This window comes from Saccostrea cucullata, unplaced genomic scaffold (genome assembly GCF_032062105.1).
Source record: "Saccostrea cucullata isolate Sc308-1 unplaced genomic scaffold, CSIRO_AGI_Scuc_v1 ctg2525, whole genome shotgun sequence".
NCBI lineage: Eukaryota > Metazoa > Mollusca > Bivalvia > Ostreida > Ostreidae > Saccostrea > Saccostrea cuccullata.
This window is the reverse complement of record NW_026920379.1, coordinates 80,156-105,613: the sequence shown is the minus strand read 5'-3', so window position 1 is coordinate 105,613 and position 25,458 is coordinate 80,156. Positions and strand designations below refer to the sequence as shown.

Below are 25,458 nucleotides of genomic sequence, written 5' to 3'. Positions count from 1 at the left end.
CGACAGGAAGTGGGCGAGGATCCTGTAACACGTGAGGAAGCACAGCAGACTCTGGACAGACTGAAGTCACGTGATTACCTTTGGGAAGATCAGGACAAGATGACAGAGGACACAAAGGATGAGACAATGTATTGGATAGCATTAGAAAAAAGTTGTGTACCATTCTATTACAGTAGTTATGACACAGTCAGTGTGTACCTGAGATCACGGGGATACAACAGAAAACCTGGAGAGAAGTGTGTCATTAGTGATGACAGTGACTGTAATGCCTTACTGATACTCCGTCTACAGATGAACATACTGACTCACGTCACTATGGAGGACACGAGTATAGATGATGAGATACACTGGATATGTAAGTCAGTGTAAAGAAATGTAATTTTTCTCAAAATACAGAAAATGTTTCAATTGATTGATTGAATTCTAAAGATTGGAATATTTATAAACGTTACTTTAAACATTCCATGATATGATTCCTAAGATGTTGACCATTTTATGAAGCTTGTACATTATGGCTGATGCTTTCATTCCATCTTCAGAAGCTTTACAATTTTTTTTTCATTCTGACAACTGAGACTCTTTATTGGATTATCTATATACATAATATACTTTTGTATAACTTTAATTCCATAGAAATATTTTGGTGGAAATTATTATTCTAACAGTGTGACAATACTCAATCATCTTCTTCTACAGTGAATGTTTCAAACCAAATACTAATGTGGAGTGAAGATAAAAGAAAAGAGTTCCTATCGGATCTAAGAAGAGAAGGGGAGACTGTACATTGCAGAGGAAGGTCACAGGACACTGTAGATCACTTGACATGGGTCTGGAAATACACGTTAGACACGAGACCTGACATCGTGAGATCCTGTATAGGTCTACATCCACACTGGGATATTTACATCATCGACAACAAAGCTTACAGAAAACCAAGTAAGGGAATTTATTTGAAATGTTTAATTCAGGTTTATAACGGTTTTTAACGTTGGAATTGTACAGTAAAATTAAACAATATGCACAAGAAAAAGAGAGAGAGGGGGAAATGTTTTTCCGTAAATAAAAAAAAGTGTACAAACATGAAACTTAGCCGTATTCTGCACAATGCTGAAAATGTTTTCCTAACGGTAATAAGTGTGTGTATTTATTATAGTTCAATATCTACAAAAAAGCACATACTGCATGTACAGAAAACCTTGCACACTATTATATAGTAATTTTACACAGTGTTAAGTCTACATCATGTTCTGATCATGCAATCTCGGTGATAATGAAGTTGTTTCCAAAAATGAACAATTCTGAAATCTGGTTATCCCCGATCTCCATCCCCACAATACATGCATACATCATCGTTAGTAAATTTTATAAATAGAGAATCGATCCCCAGAAGTTGACCCCCCATCCCCGGGTTGGTTTTTTCAACAGAATGACAGGTTAATGTTTATCATTCTAATGGAATTATTTTTATATGTACATTATCCCATATATATCTATCATTCATTGGGACGGGTTGTTTTATGTCGGGATCCTAAAAGGGGGCGGGGGTATGGATAGGCGACTTTTTTGTAAACCGAGATGTTATTATACAAATATGGACTCAAAGTAGGTCAATATGCATTTATAATGACCCAGGATGACAGATATTGACCGAAGATACATGTAGTATATCGACCGAGGGCGCTAGCCTGAGGTCGATATACTTCATGTATCTTCGGTCAATATCTGTCATTCTGGGTCATTATAAATGCATATTGACCGTGCATTGAGTCCATATTTATTATATTATATAAATAATAATTTCCCAAATTTATTAGTGCAATGTATATCATCCTATTATTTACAGAGATAGTATTAACCATGAATAAGTTGAATAAAATATGTTCAAACCAAACCAATAAGTTGAATGTAAATGTTTCAGAATTCATTGATTATTACTCAGAGGAAATTGTTTTGGCAATATCATAATAATGACGCAAGATATCTATCTCCGAATAATACAGAGTACCCCCTCCCCCAGTTTGAGAATCGCTCTCGTTTACACTTGCAGTCGAAATGCACTGACAAAATATAAATACCTAATGTCTTCTAAGAATAGATACAAACTTACATGGTATGCTTGTCTATATTTTCTTTAGTCTCCGTAATCGCGTAAACAGCGTCAATACTCTGCTGGCTGAGTGGAAAGGTCGAACTCAACCATGAAATGGTATGTGCTAATTATTCCCGAAAAATATTCACAAATATCCTAGTAATTGTTTTGTATTATCAGTCCCAGAGTTCTTCACTATATGTTTTAAATTTTCCTCGCCTACAACTTGCGAACTTCCATGTTTGTCTAAAGCGAAAGTGAAAACGAGGCAGCTCGTGCGAGTCATTATTCGCTTTCAGCGGTCGTTATTAAAAAATAAGTACTTCGTATTGACCAATCAGATTACCGGATTTCACAAAGTTATATACTGTAAAAGCAGAAATATTCGTGGGGGATTAAATTTCGTTTATTTCGTTGTTAACAATTATCAATGAAATTAAATCCCACACGAAATTTTATATGACTATATATTGAATAGGCTTACTCTCAAAACAACGAAATTAAATGCCAACGAAACTATTTTTGATGACAAATAAACGAAATTTTGTCCCCACGAAAATTTGTGCTTCTACAGTAATATTATGAAATATATACCCTGTTACAGAAATAAACATACTTGTATTTAGTATGTATTTATAAATTTTGGAAATAATTACGCAAGTGAGTTAAGGCTAAATATGGATATTTCTATGCAAATGAGCTAATAAAAATTCATAAATTGTATATTTTGTGAACAGGGAAAGTTCAAATAAATATTCTTATACATACTTAAATCGACAGTTTATTAATGCAAGTGCACATTATGACGACATATTATGACGTCATTGTTCTCTCCCATTCAAGGTAATGAATCACATCAACAAAATCACGTCAGCGCAAGAGCATATCCTATCTAATTTAAAATAAACAATGTGTAGTATTAGGGAGAATGTTCTTAAAATTAATAAAAATTGCTGCACAAATCCTGTGCACTTTCTCAATCGATAAATTTTTTTAGGAAACTTACACCGGACTGTGAATTTTTACCCTGTTTAAACTTAAAACTGCACGAATAGTAACTAAACAATTTTTACCCTGTTTAAACTTAAAACTGCACGAATAGTAACTAAACAATTGCAGTTCCGAAATTTATGCAGCAATATCTTAAATCCTTTGAATATTCTGCGTCTTTTTATACCTTGTTTCTATTAAACAAAGTAAGGTATGCCCTTGCACCGAACTGATTTTGTTAATGTTTCTTATAAAGTTGTGTAGTAGAGGTCGATGACGTCATAATGTGTACTGGCTATCGCATGTCGAGGGTACCAAAAATGTATTAGAAAACAAGTCTTTACATTTTTTGTGCGGTAGGTAGAGCAATTATGGAATTTAATTAGATATTTTGCATATAAACCTCTATATGTAGCCTTAACTCACTTGCGTTATTTTAATTTCACAACCAAACAGTAAAAAAGGCTGCAACGTAAAATAGCGACATTCAAGAATTCAAACATATTTTAGAATATGAAGCTTTGTTTTCACAAAACACATTTCAGAAACATTTTCCTTGATCAGAGAAAAATGGGTTGGGTCTCCTGTAATCGTGTAAATATTTCTAATTCGTAAAAATGTAAAAAAAAAAAAAAAATTTAAATTTTCCCAGAAATGCAAAATCTTTACAAGAACAAAACATAATACAATAATAAAACCTGTAGGTCACTGTAAAGTTACATTTCCTTTTTCAGCAGTTTATGTAACATTCGATAAACCTCAGATTATTCTTTCATTGTTATCAAACAATTAAACACTTAAGATGAGGTACATTGTACATGTAGTACGGAATCGACTGATGCATACCTAGTCATTTTGTGACTTAGATGGCCATACATGAATACGAAAGGCCAGAAGAGATTCGAGTTTCAAAATACGAGATTCAAGATCCGAATTAACCAATCAAAAGGCAGGTTCAACTTTGAATACTCCCCTTTATTTTGTTTTACTATCAAGAAATCGTTTAATAAATTCATATCAAATGGGTCATTTGCTTAAATAATAATGCAAGAAAAAATTATATACATGTATGTATGAAAACGAAATAAATCGGAAATTTGGATTACAAGAAAAAATGATATATGTATGAAAACGAAATAAAAAGGAAATTTGGATCTTATCATGGAATTAGTAGGTTGACATTTTTTTTAGCAAGAACATTGATGAGGGAGAAAATTATTATTTATATGAAAACTTAATGAGGATACATTTATTTACATTGTGCCCCCATTTCTTTACATTGTGCCCACGATAATTTTGCCGATATATAGAATACTCTAAAAATCATAACTTGGGGCCCCTCAATTTTGTGCCCCCTCAATAAAAACATCTGATGACTTTTTGTCCTCCGCTTGAAAAGTGGGGGATATTAATTTGGATTTGTCCGTCTGTCCGTCATTCTGTCTCTCTGTAACGCTTTCGTTACCACACGATATCTCGAGAACCCTTTGGGCTTTCGCAATGAAATTTTGCATATCAACTCACTATGAACTAGAGAGAAACCCTATTGATTTTGAGGTCAAAAGGTCAAAGTTCAAGGTCATAAATTTGCAAATTCTGTCTGTAATAACACTTTCGTTTCCGTGTGATATCTAGAGAACCCTTTGAGCTTTTGCAATGAAATTTTAAATAACAACTCCCTGTGGCCTATGGAAGACCCCTATTGATTTTGAGGTCAAAGTTTAAGGTCGTAAATTGATATATTCTGTCTGTATGAAACGCCATCCTTTCCGGGGGATATTTCAAGAAGATTTTGAGCTTTTGCAATGTAATTGTATATCCAAACTCCCTAGGACCTCTCTTACCCCACTCAAAGTGTCATGTCCCGTTTGTTTTATCAGTATTTATTGTATTACATATCGCTATTTTAAGCACGGGGGCATGAGGAGAGTTATTACGTGCAAGTTCTCGATGGACTTTACATTCTTATTACATCTTTTAGAACTGTTTATTAAAGGTTAAATTAGACACCATGCATTGTGTAAAATTTTGACAAGATCGAACGTTGAAATATACATGAATGTGACTTCATCTTTGCATATAATTTGTGTCTGTTTAAAGCAGTTGGTATGTCTCTCGCTTCATATGTGAGAGGGCCTGGGCTCGCATCTCGGACGATCCAATTTTTTTTTTCGAATTTTTTTTTTACTAAATGATACTGTAGTATTCAGCATGTGAAATGAAAAATATATGAGGTCTGGCTTAAACAAACTCATGAAATCATCATAACAGTGTGATAAATATTCCATATAAAAAGAATCTTCTATACACATAATAAAGAATAAGCAATCAAATCTTTATGAATTATCCATATTGGAATATTTTTTTTGCTTCTGTCAATCAGTATACATTTAATAATTCTACAAATTCAGTCAAGGGGATCTGATTCCCCCCGCCTCCCTCTAAACTGCGCATGGTTTACTTTTTCCCTAAGCGAGGGACACAAATTCTCTGAATTAGCTTGTTTGCTTTGTTTTTGGTTGTCAAACTGAAAATGTATGGCTGTGCCCCCCCCCCCCCCGTGAAATTATTGTTATGATTTTACTAGTATATTTAAGTCTTTGACCATAATATTATGGTCAGAGACTAAAATATAAAACAATAAAGCCACAGTTCTACAGCTTAGCAAGATTCATCTATACTATTTGATATAAAATAAAATAAATTCCAATCTGTAGTGTTTCTGTGATTTTTACTAGTCTAGATCTGTAGTGTTTCTGTGATTTTTAATTAACTTTAAGTTATCAAAGCCTTAAAACAAGATAAGGAATTGAAAATTAAATTTTTATATATTTCATCTATTAGGAAACCCTTAGCATATTTTTGTGCCCTAGAAAAACGAGATAACGTCAATAAGAATATCAACAACTTGATTAATAATGATGGCAAATATGTAAACAAACAACAAGAGATCTTGGAAGACGTTAATTTTTTTTATAAAAATCTAGATGAAAATAATCATGAACTCGATGATGTTAATATTGAAGATCTATGATTTTGTGTATTGATTGGTTATGTATCTTGCGAGACCCGAGCGGTTTCCTTTTAAAATTAATAATTTTCGAATATATATATATATATATATATATATATATATATATATATATATATATATATATATATATATATATATATATATATATATATATATATATATATATCCATGCATCGCAAGATTGACAATGAATGTCGATAACCACACATTTGTCCCCCCACCCTCCCATTTGGCCATTTCCGTAATATTTTCCCGATATAATGTACTGTAGAAAACAATAACTTTATGCTTATGTCCATTCAAAAATAACGTCTAATAACCATGATAACCCCTATTTTTCGGGGTTGGGGTGGAGATAGGGTATTAACAATGTTTTTTTGATTATTCCCAATGGGTCATTATTATACCCTCCACAAACAAATCACCTTGTCCGTCTGTCCGTTTGTCTAGCTGTACGTCCGTCCGTCCGTCTAGCTGTCCATCTGTCTGTGCAAACATGTCCTGTCCATATCTTTCTTACAGAGGAACATTAGAATCTACTACTCCACACAAAGATTGCCTAGGACTCAAGGGTGTATCTTGACCTTGACCCAAGGTAATTTGGGGAAGTTCAACGTCACTGGAAGAAAAATTGCATAATTCGTGTCCGGTCCATATCTTTCTTTTGGATAAACTTGGTAGGTTCTCATTTCACACAAAGATTGCCCATCACCCAAGGGTGTGTCATGACCTTGACCTAAGGTCATTTGAGGTTCAAGGTCACTGGAAGAAAAATTCTATGATTCATGGTTTATGCATATTTTTATTATGGAAAAACTTACCTCTGAAAAACCCAGCCGGGGCTATTTTGTTCCGTTTGGACAGCCATCTGTATTTAAGGGGCTGTCTATTGGTTTCATAAACTTGGTCACTTGCCACTTTCTAATACCTTGTCACAAACCCACCTTGAAATCCGTAGTACAGAGACGAGGCATCGATTTTGAAAGTGGGTTGGGGGGGGGGGCAGAAAAACCTTGAAATCTGTAGTACTAATTATTACAGAGACGAAGCAGCGGTCTTGAAAGTGGGGGAGCCAGAAAAAAAATTATTTCAAATCTGACAGAAACTGAGAGAAAAATGTGTCCAAACACGAGAATCCTATTTCGGGACGTGAAAGAGGCGGGGGGGGGGGGGGGGGGGGGGGGGGGGGGGCGAACTTCATTTAGTACCTTATCTCTTTTGATACAATATTACTTAAACTTCTTTGACTATCAATAGTAAAAAGGAAAAAGGGGGATGCATGTACTGTTAATTTAAGCTTACTATTATGTCAACAACCAACAACCTTGTATACAAAGTAGATAATACGAAATATATATATTCTTTATATAAATCTCTTATGACATTCACGAAGCTATAAATATAAATTAATTAAGCAAATTTTACAGACCAAAATCCAATCTTTCTTTGAATTTCGTTTTGATAATATATAAAACGTTTTCTTGCGTTGTAATTTAATCAAAAGACTTCCTCGGTATTTAAATACTCAACGATTTCTTAATAGTAAAAAATAATAAAGGGGAGTAATTGAATCTCAAACAGACTTTTGATTGGTTAGTTTGGATCTTGAATCTCGAAACTCAAATTTCGAATCTCGTATTTCGAATCTCGAATGAGCCTTCTGAGCTATGTAACGAAACAAAAAGTAATTTCCTTAGTGAGAATGACATTTAAGAATTTGATCTGAAATACACTTATAATTGAATTTTGGTAGAAACAATTGTTTGTTAAATTATAGCTTTCGTACCCCTCTATTCACTGCACCCCGAGGAGTTCTGATTCGGACCTTTTGCCTTTAGATTTTATTTCATCCGCCGTCTACTGTTAACAATTGGAAGCTTCTGTACTTCTTCTCTGGAAGCACTGAAGCAGTATGTATTACTATTTCTTAAAATTGTGCCACAATTGACAATGGTTCCTTGGGATGAATATTTTCAAAGTCACCCCCTAATTACATGCAACTGTATTAAATACTTTCACATAAATTTGGTGAAGTTGTTTTGCTAGCGTCAATTTCATGCATGAAGAGATTGGAGGAGAGTGATCAAGGTAATGAATAGCTGCAGAACTGTAGCTCTCTGCTTGAGACAATTCGGATAGATAAAGCAGAGAGCTACAGATCCAAGCGTTGTAAAAGCCTTCGATTTACGCCGACAGCGTTATCTATCCAAATTTTCTCAAGCAGAGAGCTACCGTTCTGCAGCTAGGTAATGAAGGTATTCCTAAAACGGATTCGAATCCTTCTGTAATGTTTCTGTGTATCGATTTGGAATTTTGATATACCATCTTAGCCAGAGCACACACGGACCTCCGAAACATCAGGTGCCATAAACCATCTTTGGGTCATACTATACTAAGTACATATAATAAGAACATTTAGAATGTAAAACCGAAAAACAGTTTTAATTTAATCGTCCTTTATATTTTCTTGACAACTTTGCGAAGAATTTTTATCTCATGGTTAGAGAGGTGATGGGTTGAAAGATTCTTTATTCTCTTTATGTAAATTTTCTAACCCCAATTCCCTGATTTATACAGATCATCCGCAACTAACAAGTTTTGTCTTCAGTTATTAGTACAAATGACAAGAGATTGAGTCTAATGCCATTTCAATGAAAGAATTGAAAAATAAAGATATTGATGGTTCGGAAGGGGAAAAATGATAAAATTGTAATTAAATGTTTGCTTACATGTATGTATGACTTTAAATAATGGATGTCAACGAATAGTCGACTATTCAACTATCAGTCGAAAGGAATGACGATCCAATATTGAAAGATTATTTAAAAAAAGGGGGAGGCGATAAAAGGAACTCAAGGAATTCTCATCTCAAATTTGAAAAGCGTCCTTCTTCAAACAAAAATACTGGTAGTATACGTCCTCAGACGATTACGAGCTCAAGCACACGCTTGTAACAGTATACAATGTATATATAATTTTCCATAACCAAATCTCTTCAGATCACTTTCAAGATACTAATGGAAGATACAGTAATTACTAATGCAAGTTTATTGCGATAATTATATCTCAATTACTGACCATTTTGGTTTCGTGGTAAAATCTGAAATAATACGGGACTTTTTTGTAAAATTAATTTACATGTAACTTGATCACAAACCAAATACCAATTATACATTTATAACCTGTCTGACGTGTAGATTATGTGTTTACCCCTCCCTCTTCCTTATATATGTTTTAAGAACGCCGTGCTTGAAATTTTTCTAAGCTTTCTATAATAAAAACTGATTTTACAAACAAATTATTAATGAATGCGATTTACGGGAAATCAGACTTTTTTGTATAGAATTGCCGGTGTAAATTAATTTTATTTTAACATCATATACCTACATTTGGTGCCTCTGAATATCTGTGTGTAATTATAATATAGGAATTTCATGTAAATTTTTATATAAATTGTCGTGAAAGAGTTTCTGATTTATAAATACGCTAATTAACAATGCAATTTTATTTTCAGAAAAAAACGAATAGTTGACTATCGTTCGAACAATGCAATTGATTGTTCAATTAAGGAATATTAATATTTTGACATCCCTACTTTTAATCTTTTAGTGTTGAAATGTCATACTTTCAGGTGAACAACATAACTATTCATCAAATGTCCGATGTCTACTGTACTGCTTACTGTTAACTGAGAAATATCAGTTAAATCTCAATGAACCATCACACAGGATCATAAGGGACGAAATCAGACAGAGGTATTTCTCTGATATTACTGATGACGGCTCGGTAGAGCTTCCTGATGCAATCACAGGAACACATGACAATGTAATAACGTTTAAATCAGACGATAACCGACATGGCGTCATGCATGCCTTTGTTACGGAGTGTCTGGTGAAGGACAGTGATCTGGAGTTTTTCCTGACCACGGCGTCACGTGACATGATATCAGAATACTGCCGGTCGTGGGCGTATAAGAGAAGTGAGGGAGAGAGATGTCTGTATGTACCGGAGGAGATGTCTGAGCTTTTCATTGACAAACTACAGCTGGACATCCTAACACACTGTACCATGTCTGACGTGAGGATTCATTACAAGATCAGTGAAAAGTGTAAGCATGAATTCTTACAGCAATTTTCTTACAAGTTTTCAAGTATTCCATTCACACATTTAAAATAAAGACATATTTGTATTCTTCATGTATGACTTTCGATTGCTATAATAAAATTGATACATCCTTTTGTACGTGAGCTTAATTAGAATTATAATCAATTATCGATATACTCTGTGCATCTATCAAAGTATTCTGTTCAAAAATATTTAGGATTTATACTATTTAAGGAAAAACAGTCTCATATTTATGTTTTTGGTTTCATGATGTAATAAAACGAGTAACTTGCATGATAATTTGCATAAACGCCGAAGGCATGTAGTGTCTAGAGCACTGAATGCTAAAAAATTATGTGTGGGTGGCGGAGGAAGGGGGATGGGGGTGGAGGGGGCGGCTGATTAGCAATGTAATTAAAAACAAGCCACCCTTTATTGTTACTTTAAGGTTTACAGCTTATAAGTATATTCAAAATGATACAATCAGTTACAGTACGGACTTGGATAATTTACAGGAGAACAATATGTACGCACATAAAAAATAATAATTAATGAAATAGAATGATGGAAAAATACAATTATTAGATTACAAAATCACCATTTCACCTTAAGCTACAATAAATATTTTGTCCAAGGTTACACATATCCTTATACATTTGTAGCTTGCAATCAATCATTAATTTGAACCTCTTCACCATTTGAGAATAGTATACAGACACCACAAAAACATATAGGTTATTTTATATAACAGTAGATCTATAAGGCATGCCTGAATAATAAACTAAACAAAACACTCGTAGGCTGCTATAAATGTGGTGTATGGAAATTTATTCCGGGGAGCAAATTTTATTTCTTTTTTTCATTAAGTATTGACAACTGCAATAATATGAACATCTCTAACCAACACATAAAAGCTTAATAGCTTTTCTAATCCATCAAACAGATTATTTTAATTTTCTTAAAAATGTAGAATTATAAGGGGAGGGGGTATCATGCCAAGAAAATCTTTTTTCGTGTGTACGTGGGTAGGTTCCAACTTCTTTTCCAGCAATTTTTATACCCCCGCAAACGAAGTTTAGGGGGGTATATTGGAATCACCATGTCCGTCTGTCTGTCCGTCTGTCTGTAGACAAGATTTTGTCCGGACCGTTTCTCAGAAACTGTTGGATGGATTTGACTGAAAATTTATACACTTATTATTCACCATATGAAGCTGTGCACCTGGTATTTTCATCATGATTAGATGATTTTTGTGCATTTTACAGGCATTTTTGTTTTTTATTTTGTTGTTTTGTTTGGCTCATAACTAGAAAACTATTAGACTTACAATCATCAAACTTGGACAATTAATGCATCTTGGGTAGACGGTGTATCACAACCTATTTCAAGGTCACTGTGACCTTTAATTTAAGTGATTAAAAAAAAAAATAAGTCTTTAAAATTTTAAATTTCATAATCCTAAAAAATGTAAAAATATAGTTGTATCCTTATTAAAAAATGCTAAATTAAGTAAAAACTTATTTTTTATCATATACTTTACAGCAAATTCTATAACAAATGTTAATGATTTGAGAGGAATTCAGTTTGTCCCATGGGCATAATTATCAAGCACTGGTCAAGGAGAATTTTTGATAGCAGAAATGTGCATGTCAAATTAGAGAGAAATTAATGAGTTCATTGTCGTAAGTTTACTGGCATCTAATCTTAATTTTTCTCTTGGGAGTTGGGCAAAAAGAAATGGCCTTATAGTTGCTTGTGTTAATTAAGAGTTCTTGATGGCTGCAGTTCAGATAAAGATTTTTCAATTGGTGTAATGTAATTAAAACAAATTGATGTTTTGGTGTATGATTAAAACTGAATTAGTATTGTATAATATAATTAAAATTAATTATACATGTGGTCATTGAAAAAAATTTACTTTTCAATTTTCATATATTTGCAACAAATTGCAGTCTTGTCTCACTTAGAATTTTATAGTCTAAAGAATAATTAATTTTTGATTTTTTTTTATTAGACTGAAGCATTTCCATTATTTCATGAAATATGCAATAAACAATTTAAAGCTGCAGATGGATATTTGTTAAGCTCTAACACAGCCAGTTTAGAATTATATGATGTATTCTTTGTTTTAATTAATCCCTACACTGTAAGTCTCTAAGAGATGTATGTACAATATTTAAAACATGATAAGAAATGGAAATTAGATTATTGAAATCTGTGTCAATCTGTTAATCAAGGTTACTAAATTTTCTTGCACCCTAACCAATTTATGATTATCGAACAATATTTGATGCGCGTATTATGCTGTGGTAAGGCACTTTATTAGACAAAAGTGAATACCTCTTACTAGATCCATAAAATATTTCTGAATTGGCACCTACTCTGAAAAACCCAGCGGGGGTATTTGTCCCTATTGGACAGTTCTAGTTATTTATCTGAACATACTAAGAGGGGTGATCAAAAAGTTCTCGAACTAATTGAATAACTTCCAAAAAGAAATAATATAGGGTTTCAATTTTGTAAATGTTTAAGTGTAGTCCTCTCCGATTTTAATGCGTATCTGCCACCATTCTGCCAATGCGCAGATCATGTGATATTGGCGGTCACATGACATACTCCTTAGCGTTCTGTCACGTTCTGTCTTTTTGCGACACTTATATTTCTTGCTATGTGATATTTTTTCATCAACTCATAAGGAGTTCCAAAATAAAATAAATCAAGTCCAATAAACATGGCGGAATGATTTAATTTGTAATGATCACATAGTTACACAAAAATTCAGGTAAGAATTACAAACAAAATAGCAATTATTGATAATTTGAACCGGCATGAATCAACCCCGCTCTTGTACCATTACAAAGATGTTGAAGCCCCCCACTCCCCAAAATAATAATAATAAAGCTGGGAGAGACGCCTACATTATTTTAACTATTTTCTATTCTTTAAACTGAAGTTTAAAAACATAAATTTTTCATGTTGTGAAAAATTTCTTCTTTTACGTGATACAGTGGGAGTCCCTAGAGAAGTACTACTATGGGACCAGGAGGCCAGAGAGCGGTATGTGGAGTACGCTAAGAGAGGAACACAGACAGTCCATCACGCCCGGGGGATGATTGTAGGATGTGCTGGGGCGGGGAAAACTACGCTACTTAAACGTCTGCTTGGTTGTAGTGAAGAAGAGAGTAAGAAAGTAAAATCTACTGAGGGGCTGGAGGTGCATGAGGAAATATTTGAATTATGTGATGAAACAAAATCATTAAAAGGTAATAAGAGGTCGCGCACGGAATTGGGGCTGATTTTGTAACGTCATTTTCATGTGTATCTATTTTTGCCGTTGTTGCGTACGTCGTCTAAGCGTAAAAACGTTGAAAATTAAAGGCGTAACAAATTAGACTAGACATCCATTTTTGCTCTCGTTTTCTTAAGAGTGATTAACTTTTTACGATTTATTTAATATAATATTTTATTCATTTGCATATTTTAAAAATGAGATTTTATTTGTAATAAGTTTTTCCATTAAAAAGTTTAACCGAACATTCCATCTTTTCTTGCTTTTTGTCAAGATTACGACATGTTACGGAATGCTTCAAATTTTACGAACAGTCGGAATTGGCCAGTTTGGGAAATTTATTTATGAATTATGTGGTACATCATCACAGGACATTATAGATGCTTCATACAAATTAGCAGAAAAATCCATCCAACCAAAACGATAAATTGACCAAAAATACTAACGCTAGTCGTTTTCAGTGTTACAAGTGACGCAATTTAGAACCCTATTACTATGTGCGACGTCATAAGTGGTGCTCCAACTTATGCCTGAGAGAGAGAGAAAGAGAGAGAGAGAGAGAGAGTGTGTGTGTGTGTTCTCGCATAAAACAAAAATATGATATGCTTTTTTTCTTATTTTTTCATCTCTATTTTTTTTTTTTCAATAAAAATTTGACCTTTGATTTTATTTTAAACATTGACATCAACATAAACTTTCTGTTTTTATTTGTGCTTCATGTTTTTTAAAATACACTGACGTTGCAAATCAATACTTTTGTGTGTCATTAAGTGTAACTTTTATAGTTAAAACTGTGTAAAACTGTAAAATTGATGTTTAAACAATGGCACAAATTGGAAATGTCGATATAATGCTCACTGCACAGTATTGTCGACAGTAGAATCAATGCATCTTATGCTCAATCATATACATAAATTACCCTCAATATTGTAATTTTAACACTTAAAAGTTTATTTATATAATTGGTCTTTTCATGTTATGAAGTGAAAAAATGTCAAAACCCATCTTATTGCTTCGTTCCTATTGTGTTATTATAAATATAATGTGAGATGTGTCGGTTTAGAAAAATAGAAATTTTAAACGCATGATGGCTCCTTTTAGCAAAGAAAATCCAGGAAAACAACGACAAAGTAAATACTACAAATGTTGGCGCTAGGACTCTGACTTTCTTTGACTTCGGGGGCCAGTGTGCGTACTACGCCTGTCACCAGATTTACCTGACCAGGAGAGCTTTCTATGTTGTGGTGGTGGACGCCTCTAAACGTCTGGACCAGAAGGTGGATAAGAAAGTGTGTGATCAAGATGGAAGCCTTTTCTCTGGATGGACCTATGGAGGTATAAAAATATATGCTTTCTGTCCTTCAATTTAAATATGATATGTTTGATTTTTCAAATAGGTATCGTAAACAGATATTGTTGTATTTACGATTACCACTGTATGACTGGTCAGAACGTTTTTGATTCTCCTAATTTTCGTTGTCTACTTTTTAACTGAAGACTTTCTCCAAAGCATTTAATTTATTGATTTCATGATCATAAGATTGATTGGAAACTGTGCATTTGACCATGAATTTTACAAAATCTCTATCATTATTAACGCACTAAATTGCCGACGGATTTTCTTGTTAAATGTATTTTCCGATCATGACACGTATCACCTGAAGTGTATGACCGGTCTGCAGGGGATATCCACTCCTCCATGGCACCTGATCCCAACTCTTACGTTTATAGTTCCTTGTTTGCTCTGCGTTAGAATTAATATTGTGTAATGGACGATTTAGCTTATGCTCGACCTTAATAAACGTTCATTATCTCCATATATTTCATTCATTTATAATGAATTCTGCACAAAATCAGTTTTATATACTAGTAGTTACATATAATCAAGCAATAATGGGACAAAAACATTAGCTCAAAAACAAGAATACACTTATAGGAGGTCCAATAATTATTTCATATTTTTATTCTTTCATGAACGTTTTATCAATGCAAACCATACTTTTTGAGAAGGGTGTGGCTGTTTTGTGGGTATTAAGTTTTGATTTTATTCTATGCATATTTTTGTTTTTTTTTAAATTTGGACACAATATAAATGAATTGAAATAAATTTCTTTGAATAGACGAATTTCACATTCCTAAGAGTTATCTCCCGTTGTCGGCGTAACGCTCATTTTTCCCTCTTTGTCCTTTGTGAGGTACCTGTTAATATTTTTAAAATTCAAACGTTCTATGACAATTTTGATATGTACCTGTATTGCCAGAGTATGAGGCAACATGAAAAACATAATGAGCATATTCATATAGATTTTATTTCTAGGATACTGACCCATAAAGTTGGTAAGGTTACAGAGGGAAAACAGCGTCTTACGCCGGTTGACCCCGGATTGACCCCACAAAGGGGAATAACTTTTGTAAATGTGAAAGTCGTCTATTCTATTTTTAAGGGGTTGGGATATCTTATATTTTTGTGATTTCATTCTCTTGCACACACTCTCCACACTCTAATTATTTTGCATAATTATATAAGCCAAAAAGTTCTCCTGCCAACAATAAATCTTTTAATCTTTACCTTAATTGATTTGTCATCCTTACATGTATTTGTTTCTTCTGTAAACTTTTACTTCTAATACATGTACAGGGATGGTAAAAGAGGGGAAAATGTATTATAGTATAATCATTATCCCAGACGAAGTTTGTGAACACAGTATTTATAATGAAATGAAAATCCACATGTTTTCATCAAAATCTATTAAATTATAAGAAATTACTTTCTAGTAAGTATGGTATGCCAGGGCACCATCGACAGTGGGAAACACAGGATAATTTCCATAAAGGGGCGAAGCTCGTTTTGTATAAATTATCCAATGTTTCCCATATCGTTGATTCCCTGGCATACCATACTAGCAAAAAAGTAATTTCTTATATTTCCATTTCATTATTAGATAAAATTGTAGATTTAGACATTAAAAATGTAGACAACGATTTAAATTACACGAGGACTCTCCTGCCGATTTCAATTGTCCCCATCCGCTGACGTCAAACACAAAGACAGCCGCACTAGAACTACATGCATATATGGCCTCGTTATAGCGTCAAACACAGACAGATGAGCAGGAGATTTTAATGCATATAAGGCCTCCTTCGCTCCTGAGCTATCGTCCTGCCTAATTTACATTCCGGTAGAATTATCAAGAAATCAACTCCGCTAACTTTTAAAGAGTTGTTACAGGGGGGAAAAAAATTAGAAATGGAAATATAGAATCTTTAATCTATTTAACTATAAAAAAAATGTGTTATCCTTTAGATTGAATGTCATCATATTTTATTCATTATACCTGTAATGAAAATACTAGAATGGGCTTACAACGAAACAAAGAAATTGACAAAGACAAAATTTTGCCTGTTGATGAAATCTCGCTTGGATAATATACTCACCGTCAATAGAATTGCAACATCCTAATTTTATGGTGAAGATTATATACGGGTTATAATTACATGTACCAAAAACGTTAAGACATTTTTACTTTGACAAATCAGTTATGTAATTGTTGAATAAATTTCTGTCCATTACCGGAAGATGCTTTTTAGCCTTTTTAACAGAAATCTTAATTTTTCATTTTTAATTAAATTTTAACAATATTTGGGGTTTTCAAGGTTTTGAAGCTGTTAATCATAAGTATTGTACTAAAATCCCGGGGAAATATCCTACTTTCTTTAATGAAAATGAAGATTGTTTTTTTTATATAGCGCTTTTCTAGCATAAATGCTACTCAAAGCGCTTTACAATACATTATTACGCAAGCAGACCTTAACAATCCAGAATCTTTCTCAGTGCAAGCTGTCGTTATCAGCGCTAGACCATGCCAAGAAATCTCGTTCGATTTCGACAGCGATGGAGTCAATAAAAGTGTAATTGATGCAAATCACCCATATTCCCAAAACGCCGGCAAGACAATTTACGGCAGCAGACTTCTGGGGGTGGATCCTAGGTTCTTAGCTTTCTTAGTTAGAGAAAAAATAAACGTCTAACCCAGGAAGTAGTCCCTTATGCCCTAAATAGTTCCTGTCAAAAATCTTTATTTATTTACAAAATACGTAAAATGTCAGAGGCACTGGTACCAAAATTTATATTTAAAAAAGTTGAATTGAAGAAAATATAAAAAAAATCTACAGAAAATATTCACTTTTAAATGAAAATGTTTACATAGCCAATCGGGTAACGTCTACCCATTCAGTACTCGTCTCCATCTTGTTCAACCAGGAAATGATGTAAGCGTCCGGGAATTCGGTACCCTTTTATCTATATTTCGACGCGGTACTTCCACAACTACCAGATGCCAATTTGTACTTAGAAAAAATATTTTGAAATTTAATTACGTAAAAAAATGAAATACAGCTTTTTTTTTTTTAAAAAGAATTACTTAACTATAATTATTTTCCTTTCCTATTTTTGATTCCCGCCCCCCCCCCCCAAAAAAAAGACGGGGGGGGGGCAAATCTTATGAATAATTAGTATTCTACCTATAATTTAAACCCAATAAATTTTAAGATCCCTCCCTCAAATCTGCTGACATTAATTGCTTGGCGCACATCTCCCCGGGGAAGAATCACAGATTAACGTTAATTCAGCTTTTATTGAGTTTGCTATATGGAGAGAATGCTAAGGTTTTCTTGGCATGCATTAATATTCTGACAATATCTTTCACTGTTTATAGCCAGGTACCCCTTTTAACCTTGGGTGGAGTGAGGAAATTCATGTAAAGTGCCTTTCCCAAGGACACAATGTCGGCTTGTCGTGGCCAGGATTCGAACTCACAACCTTCCGGCACCTTAACCACTGGACTACCGATGCCACTGGATTACCGACGCTTTACCGGATGTTATGTCTATATTTCTATGGCTTACGAAGCCATTATAGTTCCCGGGGAGGTCAACATTACCGCTACATTGCCAAAAATTTCAACTCATTACCGCTACATTTTGTCACTTTTTCGACCGATCATTACCGCTACATTTTTCCGGCAAAAAACAATTCATTACCGCTACATACTGAATCAGCTAAAAACAACTCATTACCGCTACATATCGATTTAGCCAGGTGTAGTTCGGTTTACATGAGTTCTAATCAACAGAATTCACTCACTATCTAATCAGAATGAGTACATATATATAAATAACTCTGCAGTCGGAATTTAATTATTTAGCGTCATCTGAACATTATGGCCACCATTGAGAAGTTTGTTACAAATCGAGAGAATGCCGGTAAACATCGATTTTTTAAAGAAAAAATAAGAGTTTCAAAAACTCAAAATTGTGGAGATGTGTTGAAAAGAGTTGCAAAAGCAGCTGCAGAATAGACCTCGACGAATTATTTGTTGATTTTAATAAAAAAAAAAACATCCCCGTGGTGAGCAGGAGGAACAGGGCTTATGCATGTACAAGTATAGGTTGTACTGTACATGCATAAGTGACTGGCTAACGAAAGAGGCAATGTAGCGGTAATGTATACTTTTTTATGTAGCGGTAACGTAAGGTTTTTTGTAGCGGTAATGACTATGTAGGGGTAATGAAAATTTTGAAAATGTAGCGGTAATGATACGCACCCAGTTCCCGGTCAGGCCGGTGTATCTTTACGGCAAAGAGTTCACTGTGTATTCTAGTAGACATGAGCAAGATAAAATAGTCCTCGTCTTTTCTTTAATTCTAGTTTACCTTTGTTGTGAAAATTACTCACCAAGTTCTTAATAAAAAACCTTGTTGTTTTTATTTAATTTTCGCTACTGAAGACAAGATAAACCAAATAAAAAAAAACTAAATTGAATAAACTCTTGTGAGGACGCGGAAGAATATCGTCTAACCGTATGTGTAAACAGCGCCACCGTGTAGGTAAGTCGATCTAAATGAAAGAAAGAGAACTCTGTCGGGAATACGTTATCGCGCCAGATAGTTCGTAGGATTACAGATTAAATGTATTTTACCTTACAAACTGTTTAAACAGCTGCTAAAAGCAGTGATTGCCTATGGCCGTTTTTGCATGGCGATAACGCGATCACGATCTCCCGCCAACTCAATGTTGTGAACTCAATGCTTATCGCGGCACGGGGGTAAGATGCAATAGCCTAACTGTCAATTTTTTGTTCATTGCAATTTAATTACTGGCATATATTACTTAATATCAAGCTTGTAGTTGATGAAAATATTAATTCATAACCATAAAATGTAATTGATGGCTGTTAGATAGTACGAACGGTAAAAGGAATACACTTGCTAATGTATAATGTGGGGTTTTCCGACATTCGCAGGTCGTTCTACAAATAAAATTGATGCCCCGACATTAAAAAAAAAAGATTCATCATTTAAACACATAATATTTAAGACAATTTTTTGCATTCATGTACTGAAAATGAAACGTGTGATTAACATTTTCAATGTTTCTGAATTTACTTTGTGAACTCTGGAAAGCACTTAGTTCAAACGCATGTGCTTCTAATACACCATTCAGAAGCGCTCCAAGTGTCAATATCTAAATGCAGTAAGGATAACATTGGTGCTACATAATGAGAACAAAAAGTTTCAAGATAACTGAAAGAGTAGATACATAAAAAATAAGGGAGGGTCATTAGGGGCCTATATATATTTGTAGATAGCAAAATAAGCACAATACTGTAACATAAAACAGTAAAAAGACAATGGCTTTATAGAAAATTTTAAAAGAACAATTTTTCGTGATTAGATCTCTCTATATGAAAAACTCTATTGTTGAATAATTTTAAGCAAAAACTTACAATTTGTTCAAAATAATATATATTTAGCTTTTATTTACCTTTAAAAAAGTTTATAATGAATTTGTATTTTTCATTAAAATATGAATTTAGATAAAATAAACTCAACTGCAAAAAAAAAAAAAAAAAACGCCTCACGCCGTCAATTCAGCGACTCCCACCCTTGCAGTAAGAAATTTCTGAGGAAACACGAAGTAATATTCTAGTATACTACATTTCCTTACATTTTACATCCATGTCAAGCACGTAAGCCATTATGGCTCTTCAGGCCTTTGATTTCAAAATAACTGATAGCAGGAAGGGTGATGTTTTAAGAGGTGTGTGTTACCTTCTAAAGTTTAATGATAACATTAAAAATGAAAATATTTAGGTAAAAAGTAAATTTACAAAAAGTTGATGCTTCATTTAAACGTAAAATGTTATTTTTTTACCTAAGAAAGAAAAAAATACCCGGTAATTCTTAAAACATTCCCCTTCCGATCATTTCACGAAATCGTGATAGTCCGCCATATGCAACAAATGCAGCCCGATTTCTACCATGCATTAGGTTTATTAATGTCTTAATCTGAGCGAAATTAATATTCTTGGGCATTTTTTAAAGCATGTTTTCAGATACTGCGGTCGAATTTTCTCTAAATTGGCGTAGTGTAGTAACTCTTGGACTTCCGGTCTAGAAATTGTTTTCTATGCTATTGAAACACATGAGCCTGTTGAGTCGTTATATAGTGTACATTTGGACCTGCAGCTCTTTTTTTTTCGTTATTTTGAGAATTTCCAGCATTAACAATGAAAATCCGTCATTATGAGGAAATATAGGCATCACAACGGTAAAGAAAGTAGGATTTTTTCCCGGGATTTTAGTACAATACTTGTGATTAACAGCTACAAAACCTTAAAAACCCAAGATATTGTTAAAATTTTTATTAAAAATGCTTAATTTTGATTTCTGTTTTCGCAAATCTCGCCTGAAAGTATTACACTGTGGCCTAAATAGCGTTGCCTTGAGTATTGATACAATTGGATTTGACAATTGAACAATTTGAATCACGGGGTTCATTCCAAAAAACAAGCATTTTAATTGGTTGATTAGGACCCGCCCACTCTCGTGCAGTATCTTTTGCCCGAGTTGGAAAGCGTCCAACGGCCTGATGATTGTCGAAAATCGATGGTGACTCTTTGAACTAAACACACACAAACTATAAAATCACTTTTTAGCATGTGATATTTTCCTTTCAAAGACAGTACATGTTTATAGCATTGGATGACACACCTATTTTTATTTTTTTATTTTAATCCTGCCGATTTTCTATTCACGGCATTTTCTGTTTTCGGTGTTGTACCGCGCGTACTTACGTAGAAAGCATATCCAACTAATATGTGGTAAAACATTGGATTTATTCAAAAGTTTACTGGGTTTTTTTGTCACAACTGTCAAAAATACCATGTTTCAAATGTGTGTGTGCTACTGCTTTTTTAACTGTCGTCATGGTGATATTAAAACAAGTTGAAATCATTGTGGGTTTTTTTTTTAAAAATGTAGCGCACTTTTTATGGTAATGGCGAATAAATCAATATTATTCATATGTTCACTATAAAATAATTAATATCACTAATACATTTTCCAAATTTAAGTACGTTTTAGTTTTATTAATGTACTGAAGAAATAAACGGGAAAAACGGCCCCGTTTTTCAATCGCATTATAATATGCCATGTGTGAAGTGTATAACTGTATTGTTTTAAGTCAACTTCTGCCAGGTCTGGATCGGATTTATTTAAGAATTCAAGATCATTATACAGGTTACCCACGCTCACAATAATTAAATAAGGTATTACATTTACATCATACATGTACATATAGGTCCACTTCCGAAGTCTTCGCTCAGTAAATAGAGGCCTACCACTTGTTTACAGCTGTTTCCATGTGAAAGTGGGCGGGCCTATAGAAAAGCACCAATAAGATTCTTTGTTGGATTTCGCAATTGTATTTCAGTCAGATTCATCAGTGTCGTCACTCAACGCAATAGTTTATTGGTCCAAGTGTATACTTTGAAGCAAGATTTGCGATAAGAGGACTAAAATGCAACTTCCGGTAGTGGAAAAAAATCATTCAACCGTTAAATAACTGATTTGGCAAAGTAAAAGCTGTCTTAACTTTTTTGATACATAGTTATAACCCGTATATAATTTTCAACCTGAAATTAGGGTGTTGCGTTTCTATTGACGGTGAGTATAAATATAATAGGAGCGATAAAAAGACAATCCTGATTAAATATTTACTGTCTGCTAGATTACCTTACATGTGTGGTATATCATGTTAAGCTGAAAATATTGAGTTGACTTAAAATCACTGAAAAGCCGCAAATTGATTTTTAAACAGTATTTTATATTTTTTATATCAATTTAAAAAGGAATATTTACATCTCTTTATTGCAGACTACTTTGTGTTCTGGATAAAGTCTATACATACCTACTGTGGTTCCGACAATGAAAAAGACACAAAACCCATAGTTCTAATCGTTGCAACTCATTGGGAAAAAGGAATCAGACAGTTTAGGGTAAACTTTTCATTACTACACCATTATCAGTTTGATTTTTTAAAAATTCTTTAAGAACTTAAATCTTTATCATTCTGTAATATAATATTTTAGTGATAAATGTAATAGTCTTTATTGTATAAAAAGCAATTCGTTATGCTACCGCTCAGATCTATATCATTTAAACATGTATGCATCTACTGTAGATTCCTAAATAAGCACGTGGAAATAATCATGACCTTATTTCGCGAGAAGCACCACAAGTTAAATGACATTACTCATCTTTATTCTTATAGTGTTGAAATTTATGTAAAATCTCTTGAACAACCGTCCATTGCGATAAAAAGAACTCACAAAAAATTAGGAATCCACAGTGATTTGAATGATTTGTACACAAATATAATAGGTATTAGAAAGTCAATAACACAAGAATTTTCATATATTTACATTCACCTCCAATTAGTATTTTTTTTCGAAGGCTTCAATAAATGTATGTCTCTGGGACCTTTTCTGTCTTGTTAAGCATAAAGATTCATATGATACATAAAAAGAAAATTACAGTCCAAAATAATATCTAAAAGATAATAGAAAGAGATAAAAGATAGTATTCTATTACCACTTGAAATTAAATGGATAAAAGAACTATATGTAATACATGTACGTATTTACACGGGAATGTAATTTTTGCAAGTAGACAGACTCGCGTAATTATGAAAATAAAGTTCTAAAGAATAAAAAGTAATTAACAGTAATTTAAGAAATATCTTTTTTTAATGTAGGATACAAATGAACTGATTGAGAGCTTGCACCAGCAATTTCCAAAGACATCTAATTTATCACAGTACATCACAGACGATAACGTGTATTGTGCAGATTTTACTTTACCTCTCCGTGACTTAGAAACTTGCTTCTTCAACATAGCTTCCAATCAACGATGGAGAGAAAGCATTCCAAAAGAATGGTCCTTCTTTGGATTAGAAATAAACCTGAAAAAACACACGGAGCGGATCTTGAAGATTTCAGAAATAACAACGAAAGTACCAGAGATTACCACTAAAGAACAGGAGGTTTCAGATAAAGCTGAAAAGAGAACACAAGATATGCTGCGGTATTATCATGATGCCGGAAAAGCCTTATATTTTAATGAAAATGGTCTGAAGGAAAAGGTAATCATTGATGTTCAATGGTTTATTGATGCCTTCAAACATATCATCACAGACAAGCTTCATTTCAAAGGCATTCCTGTAGCACAGGGGGACTGGGATGAATATTACAAAACTGGTTATTTGCGAGACCAGCTTCTGGTAAAGATTTGGAATTATAAAGATAAAGAGTTGTATGAAAAGGTTAAGGAAGAAGACGAAGATTACAACACTGAAATTTGGAAATTTGAAGATGAAGAATCGGATACTGAGGACAAAGACTCGGGTAGTGGATACGGTTTATATGGAGAAAAAAGATATCTAAAGTCTCATAAATACACACTTCTTCACTTAATGCAAAGACTTGGTTTGTTAGCTATCGGTACGGAATCTCATTATGTTCCGTGCATGAATCGTAAAGAGATCGAAGAAGAACTTCCAAATATCATCAAGAAATCCGAAAGTAAATCATCTGTTCTTGTTTATCGTTTTGAATTTCTGCCATTTTTCTTGTTTTACCGTCTTGTTGTTGCTTGTATACAAGAAGTTGGTTGGAAAGTACTCGAAAATGATGGTACATCTTGCCTTTACAAAAACGCTGGTTTGTTTTCGTATAATAAGTATAATATTGTTTTATCTGTCACTAAAGATTCGATCCAACTTCAAGTATTTCATCCGATGGCAGGATATGTTTTGGAAAGAGAACAAACATGCAGAATTCAAGGAAGAATAGAAGAAATATTAAATAATTTAACGGGAACATTTAATAGGAAAATAAAGTTTGTTAGAGGCTTTAGATGTCAAGACGATGAGAAAGAAACAATTGCGATGAATATCGAAAATTTTTTCTTACTGGAAACAAGGATTCCAAAAGAAGATGGAAAAATGATATGCCCTTTGCATTCAGTCACTGATCGGCATATCATTGATACCACTAAGTTGACCAAATATTGGGAAATAAAGAAGGAAACGATTCTTTAAGACGGTAAATAAATTTCAGAATTACGAATAATTACTTTTTAAACTGTTTTATTTGATCCAAGTGATTCACGATCGTTTCAAACTTAGATGAATCAAAATTCTGTATTCACAGTAAGGTATTCAAAAACGTTTGTACTTTCAGATCTTTTGTTGAAAAAATATGAGGACAGGGTTATAAGAACAGTTTCACTATGTGTCTCTATATATCGACTCAATGGCACATTATTCATTTTGTATTTTCCTTAGCAATCTGGCAATGTATATATTTCATATTAAACTTTCATGTAAATTGGTTGAATCTAATTTGTCAAGAATCATTTGCTATAAATTCCCTTACCCGCTGAATAATGCAGCCATTCCTTCCAGCATAGCAGCAGTTAATAATGCTTGTCGACTGGTGATATTCCAAAAAAAGATATGTTGACTGCGCAGAATTTTTGAGCGCAAAGTTCACTATAATTTGCATTTATATAAACATTCGGTTTAATATAATAAATATTACATGTACTTTG

At 33.4% G+C, this 25,458-nt stretch overlaps 1 protein-coding gene across 1 annotated transcript; it reads left to right on the top strand.

Moving 5' to 3' along the window:
- On the top strand, positions 1-25,458 carry LOC134247844 (uncharacterized). Its single transcript, XM_062730252.1, has 7 exons — positions 1-355; positions 697-936; positions 9,745-10,221; positions 13,226-13,480; positions 14,608-14,841; positions 22,723-22,844; positions 23,603-25,458. Exons 1-7 carry the CDS (start codon positions 100-102, stop codon positions 24,944-24,946), a joined length of 2,928 nt encoding a protein of 975 aa, XP_062586236.1. The 5' UTR covers positions 1-99; the 3' UTR covers positions 24,947-25,458.

Bases quoted from the DNA above. Each gene is read 5' to 3' on its own strand.
- LOC134247844 (XM_062730252.1), top strand. From the start codon at position 100: ATGACAGAGGACACAAAGGATGAGACAATGTATTGGATAGCATTAGAA. The intron at 937-9,744 runs GTAAGGGAATTT...TCATACTTTCAG, and splicing joins CAAAGCTTACAGAAAACCAA to GTGAACAACATAACTATTCA. The intron at 14,842-22,722 runs GTATAAAAATAT...TCTTTATTGCAG, and splicing joins CTCTGGATGGACCTATGGAG to ACTACTTTGTGTTCTGGATA.